Source organism: Colletotrichum orchidophilum, assembly GCF_001831195.1.
Source record: "Colletotrichum orchidophilum strain IMI 309357 chromosome Unknown Scaffold_126.1, whole genome shotgun sequence".
Lineage (NCBI taxonomy): Eukaryota > Fungi > Ascomycota > Sordariomycetes > Glomerellales > Glomerellaceae > Colletotrichum > Colletotrichum orchidophilum.
Window position 1 is genome coordinate 64,288 of NW_019173082.1, and position 19,896 is coordinate 84,183.

At 53.2% G+C, this 19,896-nt stretch overlaps 8 protein-coding genes across 8 annotated transcripts; 4 read left to right on the top strand and 4 right to left on the bottom strand.

Moving 5' to 3' along the window:
* Positions 1-101: 101 nt before the first annotated feature.
* On the bottom strand, positions 102-1,917 carry CORC01_11513 (uncharacterized protein; the record flags this gene model as incomplete). Its single annotated transcript, XM_022623137.1, has 5 exons — positions 102-972; positions 1,024-1,420; positions 1,484-1,586; positions 1,641-1,722; positions 1,778-1,917. 5 exons carry the CDS (start codon positions 1,915-1,917, stop codon positions 102-104), a joined length of 1,593 nt encoding a protein of 530 aa, XP_022470362.1.
* A 1,371-nt stretch (positions 1,918-3,288) lies between these two features.
* On the top strand, positions 3,289-5,095 carry CORC01_11514 (asparaginase; the record flags this gene model as incomplete). The annotated part of the gene is made up of 2 exons (XM_022623138.1): positions 3,289-3,478; positions 3,699-5,095. The coding sequence occupies 2 exons, from the start codon at positions 3,289-3,291 to the stop codon at positions 5,093-5,095; spliced, it is 1,587 nt and encodes a 528-aa protein (XP_022470363.1).
* A 1,197-nt stretch (positions 5,096-6,292) lies between these two features.
* CORC01_11515 (uncharacterized protein) lies at positions 6,293-6,874 on the top strand (the record flags this gene model as incomplete). The annotated part of the gene is made up of 1 exon (XM_022623139.1): positions 6,293-6,874. The coding sequence occupies one exon, from the start codon at positions 6,293-6,295 to the stop codon at positions 6,872-6,874; it is 582 nt and encodes a 193-aa protein (XP_022470364.1).
* Positions 6,875-7,346: 472 nt separating this feature from the next.
* On the bottom strand, positions 7,347-8,326 carry CORC01_11516 (uncharacterized protein; the record flags this gene model as incomplete). The annotated part of the gene is made up of 2 exons (XM_022623140.1): positions 7,347-8,195; positions 8,252-8,326. 2 exons carry the CDS (start codon positions 8,324-8,326, stop codon positions 7,347-7,349), a joined length of 924 nt encoding a protein of 307 aa, XP_022470365.1.
* An 880-nt stretch (positions 8,327-9,206) lies between these two features.
* Positions 9,207-9,362, bottom strand: CORC01_11517 (uncharacterized protein; the record flags this gene model as incomplete). Its single annotated transcript, XM_022623141.1, has 1 exon — positions 9,207-9,362. The coding sequence occupies one exon, from the start codon at positions 9,360-9,362 to the stop codon at positions 9,207-9,209; it is 156 nt and encodes a 51-aa protein (XP_022470366.1).
* Positions 9,363-11,153: 1,791 nt separating this feature from the next.
* On the top strand, positions 11,154-12,957 carry CORC01_11518 (rhomboid family protein; the record flags this gene model as incomplete). The annotated part of the gene is made up of 3 exons (XM_022623142.1): positions 11,154-11,841; positions 11,900-12,855; positions 12,907-12,957. 3 exons carry the CDS (start codon positions 11,154-11,156, stop codon positions 12,955-12,957), a joined length of 1,695 nt encoding a protein of 564 aa, XP_022470367.1.
* A 272-nt stretch (positions 12,958-13,229) lies between these two features.
* On the bottom strand, positions 13,230-14,405 carry CORC01_11519 (uncharacterized protein; the record flags this gene model as incomplete). The annotated part of the gene is made up of 1 exon (XM_022623143.1): positions 13,230-14,405. The coding sequence occupies one exon, from the start codon at positions 14,403-14,405 to the stop codon at positions 13,230-13,232; it is 1,176 nt and encodes a 391-aa protein (XP_022470368.1).
* A 766-nt stretch (positions 14,406-15,171) lies between these two features.
* Positions 15,172-18,587, top strand: CORC01_11520 (DNA polymerase family B; the record flags this gene model as incomplete). The annotated part of the gene is made up of 3 exons (XM_022623144.1): positions 15,172-15,927; positions 15,980-17,793; positions 17,846-18,587. The coding sequence occupies 3 exons, from the start codon at positions 15,172-15,174 to the stop codon at positions 18,585-18,587; spliced, it is 3,312 nt and encodes a 1,103-aa protein (XP_022470369.1).
* Between the last annotated feature and the right edge of the window lie 1,309 nt (positions 18,588-19,896).

The following is a 19,896-nucleotide window of genomic DNA, read 5'->3' on the forward strand; positions in this document are numbered from 1 at the left end:
CCTTGCTTGGAAATATGCCTCCCGCCCCAAACGCCTGTCCCTCGCTTTGCCGAGCTGTCCTGCCGTTCGATATTATACTGTCTTTTGTACAAGCCGCAATCTCATCTGCGGTATGTGTCCCGTTCCCGCATAGGAGAGCGGCTACGGCTCCGGGTCCGGCGGTCCCAGTCTCGCTCGTGCCATCGCTCGTCTCTACTGTTGCGACGGCGGTCGCGGGGAGGCCGGTCGTCTCTGTGTCTTTGAGGAACGTCATCTCTGTAGCTCGGGATATAGGTATCCACATCGGGAGCTCTTCCTCCCCGACTTCTTGGCCTCCTGTCTCTGTCTCTGTCTCGGTAGTCTTCACGTGGCGGCATGGGGCCGCCGTTGGCATACTCGGGTGGTGGCGGTCGCGGAGGCAAACCTCTGTCTCGCTGCCAAGCTGGTCGGCGTTCGTCGCCGCCGTTTCTGTGACCTCCAGGCACATTGGCGTTGCGGCCGTTCACCCCATTGCGGTTGCTGTAAGCATCGGTATTGTTAAACCCGGCATTTGCGCCGTGCGCCTCGGGACCCATGCCCACCGTGCCTCCCTTAGGCGCCGGTGGGAGCTTTGCCTGGCGATCGTGGAACTTTCGCCTGTCTAATTCATGACTGTCCTCGAAGGTAGGAAGGTCTCCTGGTTCGGCTGGCATGGGGGCCATTTTGAAGTATGGATGGTTGAGCGCGTCGGCGGCATTGATGCGACTTCTCCAGTCCAGTCTGAGAAGCTCCTTAAGTAAAGAGACTGCTCCGGTTCCGTACTCTCTGAACTTGTTGGATATGCTGCCAGACCGAGGGCGTGGGGCTACTGCTTCGGCGCCAGGCAGAGTATTGAACAAAGGCATATTCTCCGGTGTGGGCGACCCCATCAGATCCCAAATGATGTCGAGTTGGTGAGTGTCGCTCTCGCCAGCCAAAATCGGCTTTCCAACGAGCATTTCGCCAAAGACGCAGCTGTCAAACACTCAGCAACGTGTGTGAAAATGCGCCAGACCTGACACTTACCCGACACCCCAGACGTCAATTGCGGTTGTGTACTTTTTCAGGTGAAGCAACAATTCCGGAGGCCTATACCATCTTGTGACGACAAGGCCAGTGTATTCCCTCTTTCCCTCCCCTGCGCCATGCCCTGGCTTCGGCGTAGGTCCTTCGTAGTGTCTTGCTAGACCGAAGTCGGCGATTTGGAGGATGCCTTTGTTGTTGATAAGAAGATTGGCAGCCTTCATATCTCGATGCAGGATATGGCTGTCGTGCAAATATCGCAATCCCTCAAGGAGCTGCAACATGTAACATTTGATCTGAGGTTCGGTGAAATGAACGGAAGGGTTGTCGAGAAGACCCGACAGATCGTGGTCCATGTACGGAGTTGCCATGTACATGATCGGACGCTTGCGCTTGTCGCCTGTCACAATTCTGGTCAGGAATTGCTGCTGGCGAATTGGGTAGTTGAGCATGAGCGACTTACTGGCTCTCTGAGGGTGCTCCACAGCCATGTCCACCAGCTGCAGGACATTTTTGTGAGAGAGCAGTTTCAGAAGTTTGATTTCTCGCAATGCCGTGATGGGGAACTGTCGACCGTCAGCAGATGCGCTGGCTGCCTAGCAAACCAGAATCACACGTACGCCATCCTTTTCGTGGTGCATGATGATCTTCTTGACGGCGACGTGGGCATTCGTCTTACGAGATCTCGCATGATGAACTTCACTGCACAGTAAATCAGTAACGCGACCAAAGAAGCAAGATCTGGAGGTGCACTAACCCGAAGGTACCCTCACCCAGCTTGCCAAGAAGTTCGTAGTCGGAGATTCGTGAACAACCCTGGAAGCTGGCCCGGGGACGCTGGTGCTGCATCGCAAAACTTCGAGGCGATAAGCCCCCATTGGCCGCGCTGGAATCCATGATGGTTGCGAAGCGCGGCGAGATGCGCCTGTCGCGAGAGAGATTGGCTTGCTCGATGGGACGTTCTGGTGAGAGATGGGATCAAGGGCGAACGACAACTTAAACGGGTCGCATTGCTAGTGGTCGCTAGGTGTCCACGGGATAATCGCGGCCGGCGTCTACGAATGTTGCAGTATCGTATTTGCGTCGATGACGAGGAGCGGTGGTAGTTGTCAGATTCCAGCCGCCCAGGTAGCTGAGGATGGGTTGGCGTTTGGGCGGTGTCTGTGGCAGAATCCCAATCAAGTTCCAGATTGACGATGATGGAACTCGAACGTCGCGGAAAATCCCTGGTCCTGGATTGTGGGTCCTGCCGAGCGCGCGTAAGGTAAGGTAAGGTAATTAGGTACTCCGTAGCCTTGGGTGGAAAAAAATGGCAGGTCCATTCTGGCCTAGTCCGTGCACGTGCGTCATCGTCCGAAGGTGAAGTTCTGCAAGCAACTCATCGCATTTCTGGCTGATTTCAATTCGCCCTCGAGCAAATGCCAGATCTAAATTCCGCCTCGGGCCAAACTTGGCAAAACAAGGAATATCGACAACGACCTTAGTTCATTCTATCCTCCTACACGAGCAGCACCGTGGTCAGCGACTCACACCATCGTCGAGTCTAGCCGGCCATGCCCGCTTCCTAGAAATGGTCACGCCGCTGTCGTGGCCGTTCTGTTACTTAATTATTACCCCTCCAAAACTCTGTACGCCATCCGCTATCGGCTTTTGTCTCGTCAACTCCTGCCCCGCGATACTTGGCTCTACCCGGGTCTTCGCCCAAGTTTTGCAACAGTCTTTGGCTTATCGCGATAAGGCGTGCCATCGAGCGCGAGGGGCAATGTTGATACCTTATTTACCCGCATTCCCTTGTGTCTCCTTATCCGAGGCTTCGGTCAAGCACGCACTAGCCTTATGCCAGCCAGCTCTTGTCGGGTTCATCCAGACCGTTGCCGTATACCGGCCACCAAGGGCTCTTCTAGCTGCCTTTTAATTGCTGGTGTATGCCACAACCTTGAAATGACTTGATTGACTCGCCATCCGTCTCCACCCCCGTGCTTTCACCATCCATCACTACCCGCCCATCGCAGTCTCTCACAGACTTCTGCGTCTGACCAAAATTACAAAAATTTGCACCGCCCGCGCGTGACACTGGCCAACTGTTGTCGCCTTGCTCTCCATACAAAAGCTCCTGCCCCTCCATTACCCCGTGCCCCTCAATTTACCCATCTGTGGAGGCTTTGGTACTTGATAAAGTCTCGACTTGATCGATTGCAACTTTATTTCCTTCATTGCTGTTTCCTACCTGACAAGACTCGAACTCGGCATCACCGGTACACCGACAAAATGGCTTTCGAACCCACCGCCGAGAGACTCCTGCCGGCGTCCAACTACCCGGAATCTAGAGTCCTCATTATCATGACGGGCGGAACCATCTGCATGCAGCCTACCGCCGACGGACTCCAACCCATTGGAGGCTTCTTGAAGGATGCCATGGCCCCGCGGCCCTCATTCAACGACAAGTCGTCCCCATCCGGTAGGTTTCTCTAAAGGACATCAAGCACCAGGAAAACCGAGAGCCACGAAACAGAGCACTTGTCTGGCTTCTCAGCATGTTAGGAGTGTTACCCTCACCTAACCCGATGAAGAGCCCGGATTAATTGTCCATGAATCTTCCTTTCCGAACCACCTCTAGACTGAACTACCATAAATCAACATGACTACTATATGTAACCAATCTCACTAACAATGCGTAGTCCAACTTGAGGCCGTCAAGGATGGGCAAAGAATCATGATTGACAGCTTGAGAACCCCACCAAGCGCCTACTCCCGTCACATTCGCTATGGCGTGCTGGAGTTCAACCCTTTGCTGGACTCGAGCTCCATCTCAGCTGAGGGCTGGACCGAAATCGCCCAGACCATCAGAGAGAACTACCGCCTTTTTGACGGGTTCGTCGTCTTGCACGGGACCGACTCTCTTTCGTACACGGCCTCGGCTCTGTCATTCATGCTTTCTGACCTGGGAAAGCCGGTAATCCTCACTGGCTCCCAGGCCTCCATCTTTGCTCTTCAGTCCGACGCCGTCGACAACCTCCTAGGGTCGCTCATCATCGCAGGAACCTTTGTTATCCCCGAAGTTGGCCTCTTCTTCCACCACAAGCTGTTCCGCGGCAACAGAACCAGCAAGGTCTCATCGGCCGCTTTTGAGGCCTTTGCCAGCCCCAACTGCGAACCCCTGGCCAAGGTGAACGGACTTGGTATTGATGTGAACTGGCCCATCGTGTTGAGGCCCACTAGAATCGCCGAGCTCCAGGTCACGAAGCACCTCGACACAGCTCACGTTGCCTGCCTTCGAGTTTTCCCTGGCATCAGGCCAGAGATGCTCGACTCAGTCCTGCGCGTCCCCGACCTTCGTGGTCTCATTCTTGAGACCTTCGGCATGGGTAACGCTCCCAGCGGTATCGACGGCAGCTTGACCAAAGTCATCAAGGCGGCCGTGGACCGGGGTGTCATCGTCGTCAACGTCAGTCAGTGCATGAGCGGCTTCGTATCTCCCGTCTACGGCCCCGGAACGGAACTCGGCCGCGCTGGTGTCATCTTCGGTCTCGATCTCACAGCCGAGGCCGCCCTGACCAAGCTGTCTTACCTGCTCGCCATCCCCAGCCTTACCACTGCCCAGGTCAGCGCGAGAATGTCGCAGTCGCTGCGGGGCGAAATGACCGAAATGGCTCTTCCGGTATTTTCGCATCCATCTGGCTCACTCGACTCAGTCGTAGCGCGACTAACCGCGTCAGAATCGGCATTTACCGTCCTCGGTTACGCCATACGAAATGGCGATGTCCGGACGGTGAAGGAGATCCTGGATAACGACGCCCAGCACGAGCTCCTGAAGGCCGCCGACTACGCGGGCAATACGACTGTCCACCTGGCGGCCGTCGGACCCAACATCGAAATTTTGCGCGAAGTGCTGACGAGGGGTGCCAGTGTGCATTCTAGAAACTTGGCCAACAATACGCCACTCTATCTCGCGGAGAAGATGGGCAAAGAGAAATGCGTGCAGTTGCTAAAGGAGACGGGCGCTCACCTATGGCAGGAAGAGGAGGCTATCTTGGATTCTGTTCACGCATCTACATCCGGAGGAGTTCAAAAGTAGGAAACTAGAAAATTCTGCGTTTGGTTTTGTGTTCCGCATGTCCGCAGGCGTTTCTTGGAGTCAATGTTATTTAGAGGTCATATCTCAACGGTAATGAAGCAAGATAATGATGATTTACAGAATTATAAACTGGTCTCGGATACTTGTATCAGGACCAAGAAAGAAGAAGAGATGATTGCAGACATTTCCATGAGTCTATTGAAAACTACCAACTTTAAAGCTATCTGAACAGGAGAAACAAAGCTAGCGATATGTTCAAGTGTTCGGTGTACACTCTTCAACTGTGGTGTTTAATGATTACTGACCAATTTTCGTCTGTGAACACTCACTGGTTTCATTTCACCAGACAGGTAAATATACACCCGTGGGTTGAGCATGGTAACGCGTCCACAGCAAGCAGTCCTTTGAGGTTGCACTCGGTTTTCTATCAGTTTTGAGGCATTGCTTATATTCAAAATCCGTCAATAATCGAGTAAGAACGAGATCAGGATTGAATCTGTTCGTGCATAAATCCCGTGACCTTGTACTTTCTTATCGCGTTCATTGTGAGTCAATTTTCTCACATTGCCCGCGTTCGCCGCCATGGCACGGAGTCTTAGGTGCATTTGTCCATTTGACTTATTCCGGATATCGCTGCATTATGATGTTCTAGGTTTTTGCCGGAACCCCCCTGCTCTTTGTCGGCATCTTGAACCTCTGTCGCTATTTGCCATAGTTGAGAAGCCGCTATAGAAGAAATCAGCATGGGTCTCAATCACATTACCTAGGCCCTAATTTGTCGCTCTACGTGCTAGAATTGGCTGCAACCCGTTTGAAAGCTTGTATCCGGTAGTACTCTTGTGAGTCAGGTGGCACGTATTCTCTTCAAGTGGTTGGTGTCCCGGAGCCCCGGGTCGGCCCCACCTCGATTTCGGCGCCGGGGCTTAGCGCGGCTCTGAAATTTTGGGAGATTTCCCATTTGCACCTGCACCTGACATCTTCACCAACCGTCATTGACTTGACCGCCCAACTTCCCGACAACACCCACTTTGCGACATTAGTCTCCAGCCCGAAATCGAAGCCCACCTACTTACGAACAGCGTCGAGCACTCGAACACCCGAGGAAACTTGCTCGACCGTCAACCCGAGCAACGTCCATCCTTCCACCCCCCAAACCCGTCAGACTTTATCGCGGAACACCACAAACACACATCTATAATGTCTTCAGCCTCCGCACAACCCGCGGGCCAACCCGCCCAGCCCCAAAACCAGACCCCCCCAATCGTCCACAACGCCGCCATTGCAGGCGTGATCCTCTGCCCGCTCATCATGCTGATGCCGCCCCGGCGCATCGACTGGCGCACCTTCATGCTCTGGACGGGCTTCTCCGCCTCGGGCAACCAGCTCGCCTACGACTACACGGGCCAGTCCATCTTGCAACGTGTGCAGTCCCGCCTGGGACGCATGTTCCCCACCGCGCTGCCCGAGCAGGCGCAGCGTACCAAGCAGCTCCTGCGCGAGGAGCGGATGCGCCGCGAGGGCTTGACTGAGGAGCAGATGCGTGCCATCGAATTCAAGAAGCGCAATTTTGCGCAGAGGTTGTGGTACGGCAGCGAGCCCGAGGACTGGGACGCCAAGAGGGGCGCCGAGCACGCGAAGGCGCTTGCTGAGGGAAAGGGGCTGGGCGACTTGATTGCCGAGCAGGTTTCAGAGGTTTGGAGCGGCGCAAGGAAGGAGGAGGAGGAGCAGAATAAGAAGTGGAATGACGACAACGACAACGACAACGAAAAGAAACAATAATGGATTCGGCAGTACAAGGGTTGCGGCTAGTGTAGGATATGACAACAAGAACGAACAGGAGCTTTAGAGGAAGTCATCGACCCGAGCCTACACATGGAGGCCGGTGGGGAGTCCAGCAAAAAGGCGTTCAGGATTGCGGTTTGGAGCATTAACGGGTTGGTGATCATCTCCCATGGCTGTACATTACCATTGTCGAGCACCGTCGCACAAGAAAAGTCTGCATATCTTAATTTCGTGACGTGTATGACGAACTCGCCATCTTGCGAGATGTGGCCGGCTTTTTAGCTCGGTGTTCAATTTTAGATATCCTCCTTCCATTTTGACCCGCTAGACGCCAATATGCATGTAAATATACTTTTGTCTTATTGAACCCTCCTCTTTTTTTCTTGCCATCACACATCCATTACTCCTCACGACGCCTTGCTCTCCAGAGTCGGGGTCTCGTCGAGCCGCAGGTCGGCCAACTTCTCCACTAGTTGCCTTCCTGCCCCTGCCGGTCTCTTAGGGCCTTTTTTTGTTTCTGCTTCTTTATCTGCTTCTGCTTCTCATCATTTTTGTTGTTTCGTCCTGTGTGAAGCTTACCCTTTGCTTTTGCCCGGGACGACTCCTTCTTGGCCTGCTTCTTGGCCGCCCGCGCCTCGGTCTTTTCGTCAAAATCCGCAGTCCAGGCCGCCAGCAGCTTGCCCACCTCCTCCGCACGCTCGTCGGAATCGGCGGGTATGCCGAGCTCCTTCTTGATCGCCTTGCGGCGGTTGCCAATCTGCATCTGCCGCCGCCTCGCGGCGCGGTTGGGGCCTCCCTGCTGGCTGTCGCCGCCGTTCACCGAGCTGGGGGCAATGGAAGTGCCGTCGCCAGCCACAGACGCGCTTGTGTCGATGACGACCTTGGCCTTGGTGGGATTCACATCGATCATGCAGGGAAGCGGCTCGGCAAGTGATACAGGATTGGGAGTAGGAACAGGAGCTGGTGCTAGTGCTGGCTCTGTTGCTGCTGGGGCCTCGTTGGGAGTTGCTGTCGCTGTCGCTGCGTTGTCCTCTGGCTTTTCTTCTTCCTCTTCCTTCTCGGCCATATTCGTGCTCTTTCTTGCCCCCTTCCTTCCCCTTGGCTTCGTCTCTTGAGCTTTCAGCGCAGGCGACACGGGTTCGGACTCGGGGTTCGGTGTGCTAGCCAAGGAAGACATCTGGGAGCCTCCTATCACCGCTAATTCCTCACGTCTTTGTTTTCTACGCTCAGCTCGTTCGGCGCGAGCCAGGGCTGCAGCCTGTCTCTTGTCGGCAGGAGTTGGTGGGACATCTATATCCATGGCATCGGTTGAGTTCTCCTAATGGTGGGGGTTAAAAACGTGACGGCTAGGAGACTCGGGGGAGCCAGGCGAACCGTGGGTGCATTGAGCTTGACGCCACCATCCTCCACGTCGGAGTCGGAATCAGCTTCATGGATCTTCTTGCTCATAGTGCCGACAGGTTGTGTGAACTGGAACTCTGGAAACTCTGCGCAACAACGACCCTCTAGCTAATTAAAGCTCCCCCAAGCGAAGGGGGAAAAAAAAAGTTGCTGCAACCAGGGGTCTCTTTTCTCCATTGTTATCTTATCGCCACGTGATAACGTGGTGTCGTAACGGTCAAACGTGAGGTTCCTTTGGCTAAGATTGTCGCGCCGCACGCACAGCGGAAGGGCCCAAGGGGCCCCCGATCTCCGACAACGCACGGACGACAATGATTCCAGTCTGAGCCGGCATTCTGGATAGGGCTGGTTTGGGGTCCTCAAGGAACGCAAATTCAAATGTTGCCCGAGTACGTCATCTCATCGGCCTGGATGCTTTCTCGTGTTTCTCTCCGGTACCTTGATGAATGTGGCTTGCCCTCTCGAGGAACCATTCCTAGGTGGATGACGGCCGAGCCACCATTCGTCGTAAGTGCCCCAGACCTGCGCAGTGCGCACTCGTTGTCGGTGGGCTGACGGCCTGTCGTGGGTACTTTGTCCAATTTGTTGCAAAAACAAGGCAAGTGAATGTCAGCAACTGTCGGAAGCCTAGCTGACATGTATTAGTTTCGTGACCACGACAGCGGCTATTGCTGGAACCCAGCTCTAGGTCTGCTCTCGGTGTTTTCGTACATCCATTTCCTCGCAGACGCGGAGTCAGTTTTGCCGCGCGATGAAGAGGCGCCACGAGATTGACCTGAAAGAGTCAAGCAAAGGGAAGCTGAGATGCGATGAGCCCACAGTGTTGGGCAGATTCTTTAGGAAGGCGCAGTATATAGCGGGTGTCGCGAAAGCCACATTCCGGTCGGTGATGTCCTAAGGGTCCATTTATGAGGCACACCGGGGAGCTTTATTGGGGACCCCCGGATGTCCGGGGTGCCTTCTTGTCAGTCATGCCAGGGAGAGGCCGATTAGAAGTTGAAGGTTTTCCTACCCCGCCAGGCTGGTCCTTGTCAAACAGCGGCACGACAGTTGATGGGATGGAATAATGGAATGAACACCTCATGCTGTTGTTGCTCCCGCAACGCTGTGGAATCGCCGAGGGTTTCCAGGGTTATGACCTTGGGAGCCTTGGCGATGTGGTCGCGCCCTGCAAAACAAGCGTCGGAGCCAGGCTGCCAGGATGCTGCCCGTCGTCTGCATGCACTGCATGCACTGCATGGATCGGCAGTCGCTGGTCATGGGGCACTTCATCATGTATCGTCGCTCTAGCCTCTGAAGGATCGCAAGATGCTGCTATGATTGGCTCTCAAGGTTTCGAGGCGCTGACAGTTGATCATCCAACCTCACTATATTGTATGCGGATCAATCAGTGTGGTGGATGACTTTCTGTCTGGAGTTGAAAGAGGTGTGCCAGGCTGCGTCAAGGCCCCCAGGAAGGGTGGACGCAGCAAGACTCCTAAAACGATAGAAGAGAGGCGGCGGGCATCTCGACCTTGGTTGAGATATGGCTCAATACCGAGGCCAAGAGTGGCAGAGTAGAAAGATACGCACGACAGAGGCAAGAAAGGCCGCTGGAAGAATGGTCTGGTCGAGGTACATCGTACAGCTCACCTGCCACGCCGGGTCGGCAGGCTGGTAAGGTGCTCCATACCTTACGCAACTATCTGAAACTTGTGGGTCCTTGTTCCAAACATAGCACAACTCCAGGTGCAGCCACAAGCAGTCTCCGTTCCGCAACGTGTTTGAGCCGCTGCCACAAAGGGCTGCCTGCCATATGCCGGGGAATAGACACGAATGACACTGATGGAAAAAGGGTTGGCATTGCTGACACAGCCTCAAAGCCGGGACTACTGCAAGCCTACTGCACCCTGCCCAGACTCCCGTTTGGTGGTGTGCCATTGTACATTCCCCCTTCCCCTCTCACTGGGCCACCTCCCACGCACTCCCGTCACCAGCATCCAGTCGCCGAGAGGGGCGGGCTGCGGGCAGTGTTTTGGGCCCCTCTTCACTGCTAACCAACCACACCGTGGTACCCAAGGTATAGATATCTAAGTACTTTATCTATCCCGGTGTTGGGTACTCTGCCTCCCATTTGGCGGGCTTGGGCAGAAAACAGAAACAAGTCTAGGAAGGCTTGTGTTTGAAAGCTGGGCTGTTTAAAAGAAATAACCTCCTCACATACCCCCTCGTGTCGGGCGAGAACGTGTCCTGCTGCTGTTCCTAGATTCCTCCCTCGACCGACGACCTATTAGCCTGAGGCGGCACTCCCTTCACTCGTTTTCCCCTACAACCCCTAGGTGTTACACAGGAGGAGCTCTCCTCTCTGCGCTTCGACGCCCAAACACCTAAACCGTATTCTACTGAACCGGGCATCCGAAGTACCTTAGTGTAGCTCAGGTTGAGAGCACAGGCATCCTCCCAGCCCACTAATTCATAATTCTCCTACCGCGCGCCTGAGGTAAACCTGCAATTACCTGACAATCTCTTCTCAGTCCCTTTGCCCTCTCTGCTTTTGTGGCTTTGGTCCATTTCTGAAGGGCTCATTGATCCACGCCAACTGGCTGCATCGAACAAATATCCACGACCCCCCGACCGCGTTACGACACACACCTCATTTCAACCTTCCCGCTGTCACATTTCTCCACGTCCCATCCCTTTCCGGTCGGTACCTGGGCCATTCTCCATCTCACACTAGTCCGATTCGCCTGCCTCGCAGCCTCCCTCAGCCTAGTTCAGCCACTCCAAGCGAGATTTCGATTTTGAGAAAAGGACGAGACGTCGCCCAGATTCCCAGTCCCCTGGTCTCACCTAATTCCAATCCCTTCGTAATTGGCATCCGCCGACCCAGCACATCATGGCCGCCAACGACTATTACCACAACAAACCGCTACCGCCCTCAGCAGCTTCTTCCTCGCCTGCTCCATACTACGGCGCAGCTGCATACAACAACATTCCCTCAGCCAGTTCAACGCCCGCTCCTCCCTACAGCTCAATACCTCCCGCGTCCGGCGCCAGTCAACCACCACCACCGCGCGCCAACACCGTATCCCCCTTCGAAAGTGTCTTTGACGATCACGTTTATCCGGTCGACTCGACGCAGGACGGATTTCGCCACAACGGAAACGCACAGAGCCCTCAAACCATGAACAACATGAACACAGTAAACACCGCCTACAATGGCCACGGCCAAACGCCCTATAACAGTCACGATGCCCACCAGACGAACCCGTACGCTCAGTCGGACACCGGCTATTATGGTCATTCTACGTCCCCGGATTCTAGCAGGCAGAATGTGGCCGACGAGATCCCGCTGCAAAGCCGGCAGCCGACGCAGCCGCACAAGGATGTGGAGATGAGTGAGAATGATCATGTCTACGACGCACCACAGGGATCCCGTCGCTCAAAGAGCCAGCGCGACAAGAACAAAGTTGGATTCGGTCAGCTGGGAATGTTTGGCGCCGGCAGAAAGGGTATTCCGTGGGTTGTCTATATTTTCACACTGGTTCAGGTTGCGGTCTTCATCGCCGAGATTGTCAAGAATGGTAAGCCGAATCAAGTAGTATTGCATTGTTCAATGGCATCGATGCTAACGAACCACAGCTCAACTAACCGGTTCTCCCATCATGACCAAGCCCTCTTTCAACCCCATGATTGGACCCTCGACTTACGTCATGATCAACATGGGTGCTCGCTATGTAGCTTGCATGCACAACGTCAAGGGCATTCAAGATCTCGGCCAGCCTATCACCTGGCCTTGCCCGAACTCGACCTCGAGCGATGCCAGCAACCCCTCGAACAAGTGCGGCCTGGGCGATTTGTGCGGCTTTGGTGGCGTACCGGAGCCTACCTACAACAACATCAACCAGTCGCCGGAGCCAAATCAGTGGTTCCGCTTCATCACGCCCATCTTCCTGCATGCAGGTCTCATCCACATCGGCTTCAACATGCTTCTGCAGATGACGATAGGAAAGGAAATGGAGGTAGCCATAGGCTCGATACGCTTCTTCTTGGTCTACGTTAGCGCGGGCATATTTGGCAATGTCATGGGCGCGAACTATGCCGGCGTTATGACCGCGTCTACGGGTGCTTCGGGCGCCCTTTTTGGCATCATTGCTCTCACCCTGCTCGATCTCTTGTACTCTTGGAAAGACCGCCGCAGCCCTGTGAAGGACCTGATGTTCATCATGTTGGATGTCGTCATCTCTTTCGTACTGGGTCTGTTGCCAGGACTCGACAACTTTGCCCATATTGGTGGCTTCCTGATGGGTCTCGCGCTCGGCATCTGTGTCTTGCATTCTCCCAATTCCTTGAGACGGCGACTAGGCGCCGAGGACCCATCATACGCGTCCATGAACCTCACTCCTAATCAAGGCGGTCCGCCTCCGTTCCTGAAGAATCCCATTGGGTTCTTCAAGGGCCGGATGCCACTTTGGTGGGCATGGTGGTTGGTTAGAGCCGGCTTTTTGCTGACTGTCATCATCGTCTTCATCGTCCTTCTCAACAACTTTTACATCTACCACAATACTTGCAGCTGGTGCAAGTACCTCAGTTGTATTGTAAGTTACTTGAGAATAGGTATCTACGATTGTCTGCTAACCTTCAAATAGCCCGTCAACAACTGGTGCGAGCTTGACAATTTTAAGATCACTTCATCCTAAAGAGGTGACAGTATTGGAGGATCAACCGAATTAATGCTACGAGAGTTTGCATTGCGTTGGTTTATGGACTTCGGTAAGGGTGGTTCACGATTTGCATTGCTCAGCGACGGCGTCTGGTTCAGGATGGGTATTTTATTAAAAGAATAATCTTCTCCTATACGTCCAATAAAGACAAATCGTCTTCATAGGCAGAGTTACACATAAGGCTGCGGAATTCGCCAGGAAGTGCCAGGGTTCTACTCGCTGCCGCTGATCAACCAACTGTCTCGGCATTACACAGGCGCAACGCCGTCCAAGGTATCCCGAGACTTGCTCTCCTTCTTCGCATTCTTCTCGCGCTGCATGTTGATCACACCCTTGAGAAACAGAATAGGCAGCTTTCCGTGTCCGAGAATATTGACCGACATGTCTAGGTAGCTAGTAGCGAATGCATTCCATAGCTGTCCTGCGCGAGGATGCGAGAGGAGCGGCCGAGGGAAGTAGGGGTCATTGACTTTGAAGGCATCAATAGCGACGGCGACTCCAGCAGCATCTAAGGAAATGGTTCTGACTTGATTGAAATCCAGCAGCCATAGGGTCGTGGCGCGTTGGGTAAAGTCCTTGATGTCCTCTGACTCGGGTGCAATCGATCTGGCTGGCTTCGGCATGTCTCTGAAGTTGGTTTCGTTGTGGACATGCCTCATTGACACGGCGCAGCTTCCGAGTACAAACTCCACGTCTCTCGCATCAGTTCTGGCCTCCCAGTGCATGACCGCGAGAACTTCTCCCATGTCCTTGGCGATCTCGACCATATCGAGACCAAGTTCGTCTATTTGGTTCAAGTGAAGTTTGAAGTTACGCAGTGAAAAGAAGAGAGTTGAAGTTCGTCCCTCCAAGGATCCAAGATACGGACGAATCAAGCAATCTTTGTTTGCAGGGTCAGCATGTGCTTTGGCGCGGATTCTTGGCGCGCAAAACTTCTCAATCAGAAGTTTACGGACTGGTTCTGCAAGAGGGAGAATACGCTCGGCCACAAGACCTTCGGTAGGAAAGTTGATGTCTTTCTTAGCGGCGTCTATAACGGCGGTGTTTTTGAGCCAGAAGCTCTTGTGGTCCGCCTTGATGAAGCCACGATTCTCTGGGACCGAAACGTTGATGATTTTATGCTTAAGAACGGCGTCCCTGATGATGATGTGCATTTTGTAGTCGGTCCAGAGTTCCATTGAATCGGCAACTTTGCCTAATTTAATTGCTGTCGTACTTCCGTCGAGCGAGAAGATAGCGCCACAAGCTCCCGCGCCGATCTTGGTATAAGTGTCGTGGTCTGAGTTTTGTGCGGCCTCTGAAGAATTAGTGGACACAACTGTGCGGATAGACAGCATGCGCTTGAGATCGGTCTCAAGCGAAGTCCGAGATTTAGGACGACTGGAGGTTTCGGAAACCTCATCCAGCAGCGAAAGAAGCTCCATGTTGAGAGCAGCGTCCCTAAGGACTGAGGAGCAGCCATCTAAGGTAGGTAAACGTGCTGGATCCATGATGGTAGTTTGTAGTAGTGCACTTGTATGCAAAGAGTTTCTTGAATGCAGGCTGGGTAATCTGAGTGGGAAAAACAGAGAGAGGAAGAAGTTCCAGTCTTTCTAATAGTCAAGGCCTGGGGCTATCAAGGTTGGAAGGAGGTTGTGATTCAGACTTTGCTACCTACCTTACTGAGCTGACCACTTGGGTGACAAAATACACCGCCGGTCGCCAGGCTCCTTCACAGCGATCTGCTGAAAACACACAGATGCTAGATCCGTGCATACTATAAAAAACCCACTGTAAGCCAAAAACAAAAGGCAGCATTGATTTTTGATTATTACTTTGAGGAGAACTATTCTTGTTTAGATAGTGTTAAAGGGGTAGTCTTCTTTAGGGGGCTCATGGAAACCGGCGCCTTAGAGAGTGACCCTGATACTAATTTAGGGAGTGCCCGCTCCCCTGCACCTCCCGTCTTTGGCGTCAATGTCGCGTCTCAGAGAGGAACCCTGCGTTAGTCATCAACTCGCGTCTTCTCTCAGCCACTTTAGAGTGGGTCGAGTCACGTCGACGTCAATCACGTCAAGCGCGTCTTCGCGTTAATGGGTTTCTGGAAGTTCCATCCCGTAGCAACAACCAAACGACGCCCCAAATCCACCTGACTATGAGGTCCGGTTGATTCACTCTGTACAATCCTACCACCACAGCCAAATTATCACAATGGCTACAGTGCTGCCTCAAAAGCGGGTGCTTGGAGAAACACCAAATACTCGTCGCAACATCCCGTCGACGCCCTCGTCCCTCAAGAAGCGCAAAGTCGAAGGGTTCTCGTCCTCGCCTGCCCACCATGTCGGCTCTCAGAAGAATGCAAAAAACCTCACAGGCTCTAGTCAACCCAAGAGCGCCTTCGAATCAGAAGTCCTAGAGAAGTTGAGCCAAGACATCTCCGACCTCAAGCAGAACAATACCGAAAAAGACCAAGCATGGGAGCGGCCTCCTCTCGTCGACTTCAATCCGGCCAGGGACAGCCTGACCTTTCAGCAAATCGAGGCAGAGGAAGGCAGTTTACATGGCGGTCGAGCAACAGTCAAGCTATTTGGTGTCACTGAGCAAGGTCACTCAGTGATGCTGCATGTCACGGATTTCAAACACTACCTCTATGTCGCCGCTCCAGTGGCGTTCCGACCCGAAGACTGCAATGCCTTCAAGGCCTATCTCGAGTCACAAGTAGCACAGCACCAACCCTGCATCTACTCAGTCGCCTTCCTGATGAGGGAGAACATTTACGGCTTCCAAGGAAACGTTAAGAGCCCATATCTCAAGGTTACTGTCATGGACCCCAAATTCATCGCCAGGGTTCGGACCACTATCGAGTCAGGCAATGCCAACTGGAAGGGTCTGTGGAAGGGCATGGAAGGTGGCATAATGACATTCGACAACATCCAATACGTCCTTCGTTTCATGGTTGACTGCAAGGTGTGTTTTTCTCGTATCACCCGTCCCGACGAGGCTAACATTTTCCCGCCAGATTTTTGGAATGTCTTGGGTTGAAGCCCCTGCATCAAAATACCAGGTCCTGCCCCAGTCCCAACGACAATCGAACTGCCAAATCGAAGCCGAGATCAACTACCTCGACTTGATAGCTCACAAGCCAGTGGGAGAGTGGTCCAAGATGGCTCCTTTGAGAATCATGTCGTTCGATATCGAGTGCGCTGGACGCAAGGGCATTTTCCCAGAGGCGACACAAGACCCCGTCATTCAGATTGCGAATGTCGTCACAAGATATGGAGAGAAGAAGCCCTTCGTGCGGAATGTGTTCTGCTTGGATACGACCAGTCCTATCGTCGCTACGCAGATTCTCGAGTTCCAAAAGGAGGAGAAGATGCTTAGCGAGTGGCAGAAGTTCCTCATCAAAGTTGATCCAGATATCATAATCGGATACAACATCGCCAACTTTGATTTCCCATACCTTCTCGACAGAGCGAAGCAATTGAAGGTTGCGGGATTCGAGTACTGGTCTCGAATTCCAAGCATCCCTTCAAGGGCCAAGGAGACCAACTTCTCCAGTAAGCAAATGGGCAACCGCGATAGCAAGGCCACGAACACCAACGGACGGTTACAACTCGACCTGCTGCAGCTTGTTCAACGTGACCATCATCTGCGAAGTTACACGCTCAACTCTGTATGCTCCCAATTCTTGGGTGAACAGAAGGAAGATGTCCACTACACGATGATCACAGAGTTGTTCAACGGTACCCCTGAGTCACGCCGACGTCTCGCGCTGTACTGTTTGAAAGACGCATACCTCCCGCAGCGGCTGATGGACAAGCTATCTTGTCTCGAAAATTACACTGAGATGGCGAGAGTCACGGGTATTCCGTTCAACTTCTTGTTGTCCAGAGGACAGCAGGTCAAATTCATCAGTCAGCTTTTTCGGAAAGCTCTGGAACAAAAGCTGGTCATTCCCAACATGAGATCTGAGGGTAGCGATGAACAGTATGAAGGTGCCACGGTCATCGAGCCGACCCGAGGATACTATGATGTGCCTATTGCAACCCTCGATTTCGCTTCTCTGTATCCGAGTATCATGCAAGCCCACAACTTATGCTATACAACACTGGTCAACAAGAAGGCCATCGAAAAATTCGATCTGAAGAAGGACGATGACTACATTGTCACCCCAAACGGCGACACCTTTGTTACTACCAAACAACGAAAGGGTCTGCTTGCTCAAATTCTTGAGGAACTGTTGACTGCGCGAAAGCAGGCCAAGCGTGAACTGGCTGGGGAAACGGATCCATTCAAGAAAGCAGTATTGAACGGTCGACAACTGGCTTTGAAGATCAGTGCGAACTCTGTGTACGGACTCACAGGTGCGACAACTGGCAAGCTACCTTGTCTTGAAATCGCCAGTAGCACAACAAGTTTCGGCCGACAGATGATCATGAAGACCAAGGAGGAGGTGGAGAAGAAGTACTGCATTGCCAATGGATACACACATGACGCCCAGGTCATTTATGGTGACACTGACTCTGTCATGGTCAAGTTCGGCACCAAAGACCTCCCTGAGGCGATGAAGTTTGGCGAAGAAGCTGCGAATTTCGTCTCCTCCAAGTTCGTCAAGCCAATCAAGTTGGAGTTCGAAAAGGTATACTACCCATACCTGCTCATCAACAAGAAGCGATACGCCGGCCTGTACTGGACGAAGCCAGACAAGTACGACAAGATGGATACGAAGGGTATCGAGACGGTGCGACGAGACAACTGCTTGCTCGTTCAGACTGTCATTGAGAAGGTGCTTCGAATGATGCTCATTGACCAAGATGTCCAGGGAGCGCAGGAGTAAGTGTACATCGTCCACTCGCCAAACCGTGTCGACTGACATTTCTTCCAGCTACGTCAAAGATACGATTGCGGACTTGTTGCAAAACAAGGTTGATATGTCGAAGCTGGTCATTACGAAGGCGCTTACCAAAGACGACTATGCAGCCAAACAGGCTCATGTCGAGCTCGCCCAGAGGATGAAGAAGCGTGATGCAGGCTCGGCACCAGGTCTCGGTGATCGAGTTGCCTATGTGATGATCAAGGGTGCGGCAGGTGCAAAGAACTACGAAAAGTCTGAGGATCCCATCTACGTTCTCGAGAACAACGTGCCGATCGACACCAGATACTACCTTGATAACCAGCTTGCGAAGCCCCTGGGCAGAATCTTTGAGCCCATTCTGGGTGAGACCAAGGCGAACTCGCTGCTCACGGGAGCGCACACGCGCACCATTGCAGTATCGGCGCCGGCCGTCGGGGGTCTAATGAAGTTTGCAAAGAAGACGCAAACTTGCATGGGATGCAAAAAACCACTAAGAGGCAAGGAGGAGAGCGCGGGGGCAGTGTGCTCGGATTGCGCGCCTCGGGTCGGCGAATTGTACAAGAAGACGCTTGACAAGACGTCGGATCTCGAGGTGCGATTCGGCCGGCTGTGGACGCAGTGCCAACGTTGTCAGGGCAGCATGCACTGCGAGGTGATTTGCAGTAGCAAGGACTGCCCCATCTTTTACATGCGCATGAAGGCGAAAAAGGACTTGGAAGATGCAGGGAGGGAGCTGAAGAGATTCGACTTTGACCAAGCGGCAATCTGGTAGAAGGTGTGCCAAGAAGTGGGATAGAAGATGGGGTTGGGGGGTGTGATTTTTCACGACGTTAGGCTTTTCTTTCCCCCATGAGCCGACCTTGAGGACATACTGCGGCTGCAGACGCAGCGGTGGCGTGGAGATCTCCAGGTCTACAGCAGGTTTACGCATGTGGTTTCGGGGTAGGCGTTTCACGGCGTTTCCTCGATGGATTTTTTTTCCCCGCCTCACCGGTCTCTACATGGATTCTATGGAGTTTTTCTGAATTCCGGAGGAGGCAGGAAATGGGACCAGCAGATGAAGCTAAAGTATGAAGGAGCATCAACATGCAATATGATATTCAAAGATGGAGAAGCATCCTCCATAAGCCGGAAAAAATCGGGATGGATATTGAGAGGAGTGGTCCTGTATGTTGTCGCAATATGGTACGAGGAGAAATGAAAAGCAGAGAGATGAGAATGAGCTTAGGTTGCGGGATTATTCCCACTGAAAAAAAAGTGTCTCATTCCATGGACAAGTTCCGTTGTGGGAATCGGAGAGTTGGACGGAGGTCGCAAGGACGTGTGAGCGAGTTCTGGTTGTGTGTGTGAATTGAGTAAAAGAGAACTGGCAAGTGCTGTGGTTGGTTGGAGGTTGGAAGGGGGGGAGGACTGGTCAGATCGGTCGCCCCGGGCGCCGCCGGCAGCGGAAGGGCGGACGTGACAGCAGCCGTCGCCTTCTCTTTCTCTCGAGTCCTGGAGCAGTGGAGTTTTGTCGGGCGTCACTGTCGGTCCAGGCGAGCCAGGTTCAGGCCGCCTTACCCAGCTGCTGGATCGGCGTCTTTTGGGTGGCGGCGGTGGCGGCGGTACTGGACGGGAGGGGGAGGGGAAGATGAGATGAGAGTCGTCCTGGAATCCTACATTGTAGATTCGGTCGCTCGGGTCGGTGGTTGGGCTGAGCCGGGATTCTCCACACGAGACTTTTTTTTTTCTTCTCTTCCTCTCTTCTGGGACTGTCGTCTGTTTGCAACTAAGGTTATCAATCTCTTCCTCTACTGTGTTACGCCGAGGAGTTTTGACTGTGCCCCGTCCCACTTTGTGCAGGAGACACGTCGGACTGGGTACAGAGGTCCGCACCAAACACGTCCGGGATTTCGAGGGTTCGTGATGATATTGCCTGTCTGATTTATCCATATAGATATCCATATAGATAACATACAAGTACGTGAAGCTTCCAACTCGAGATGCAGCGGAGTTGCAACTACCGATTTGTCTCAATAGCCAATACATTGATTTGCATTATTCACAGCGCCATCTCATTACGTACGTGCCGAGAGAATGCC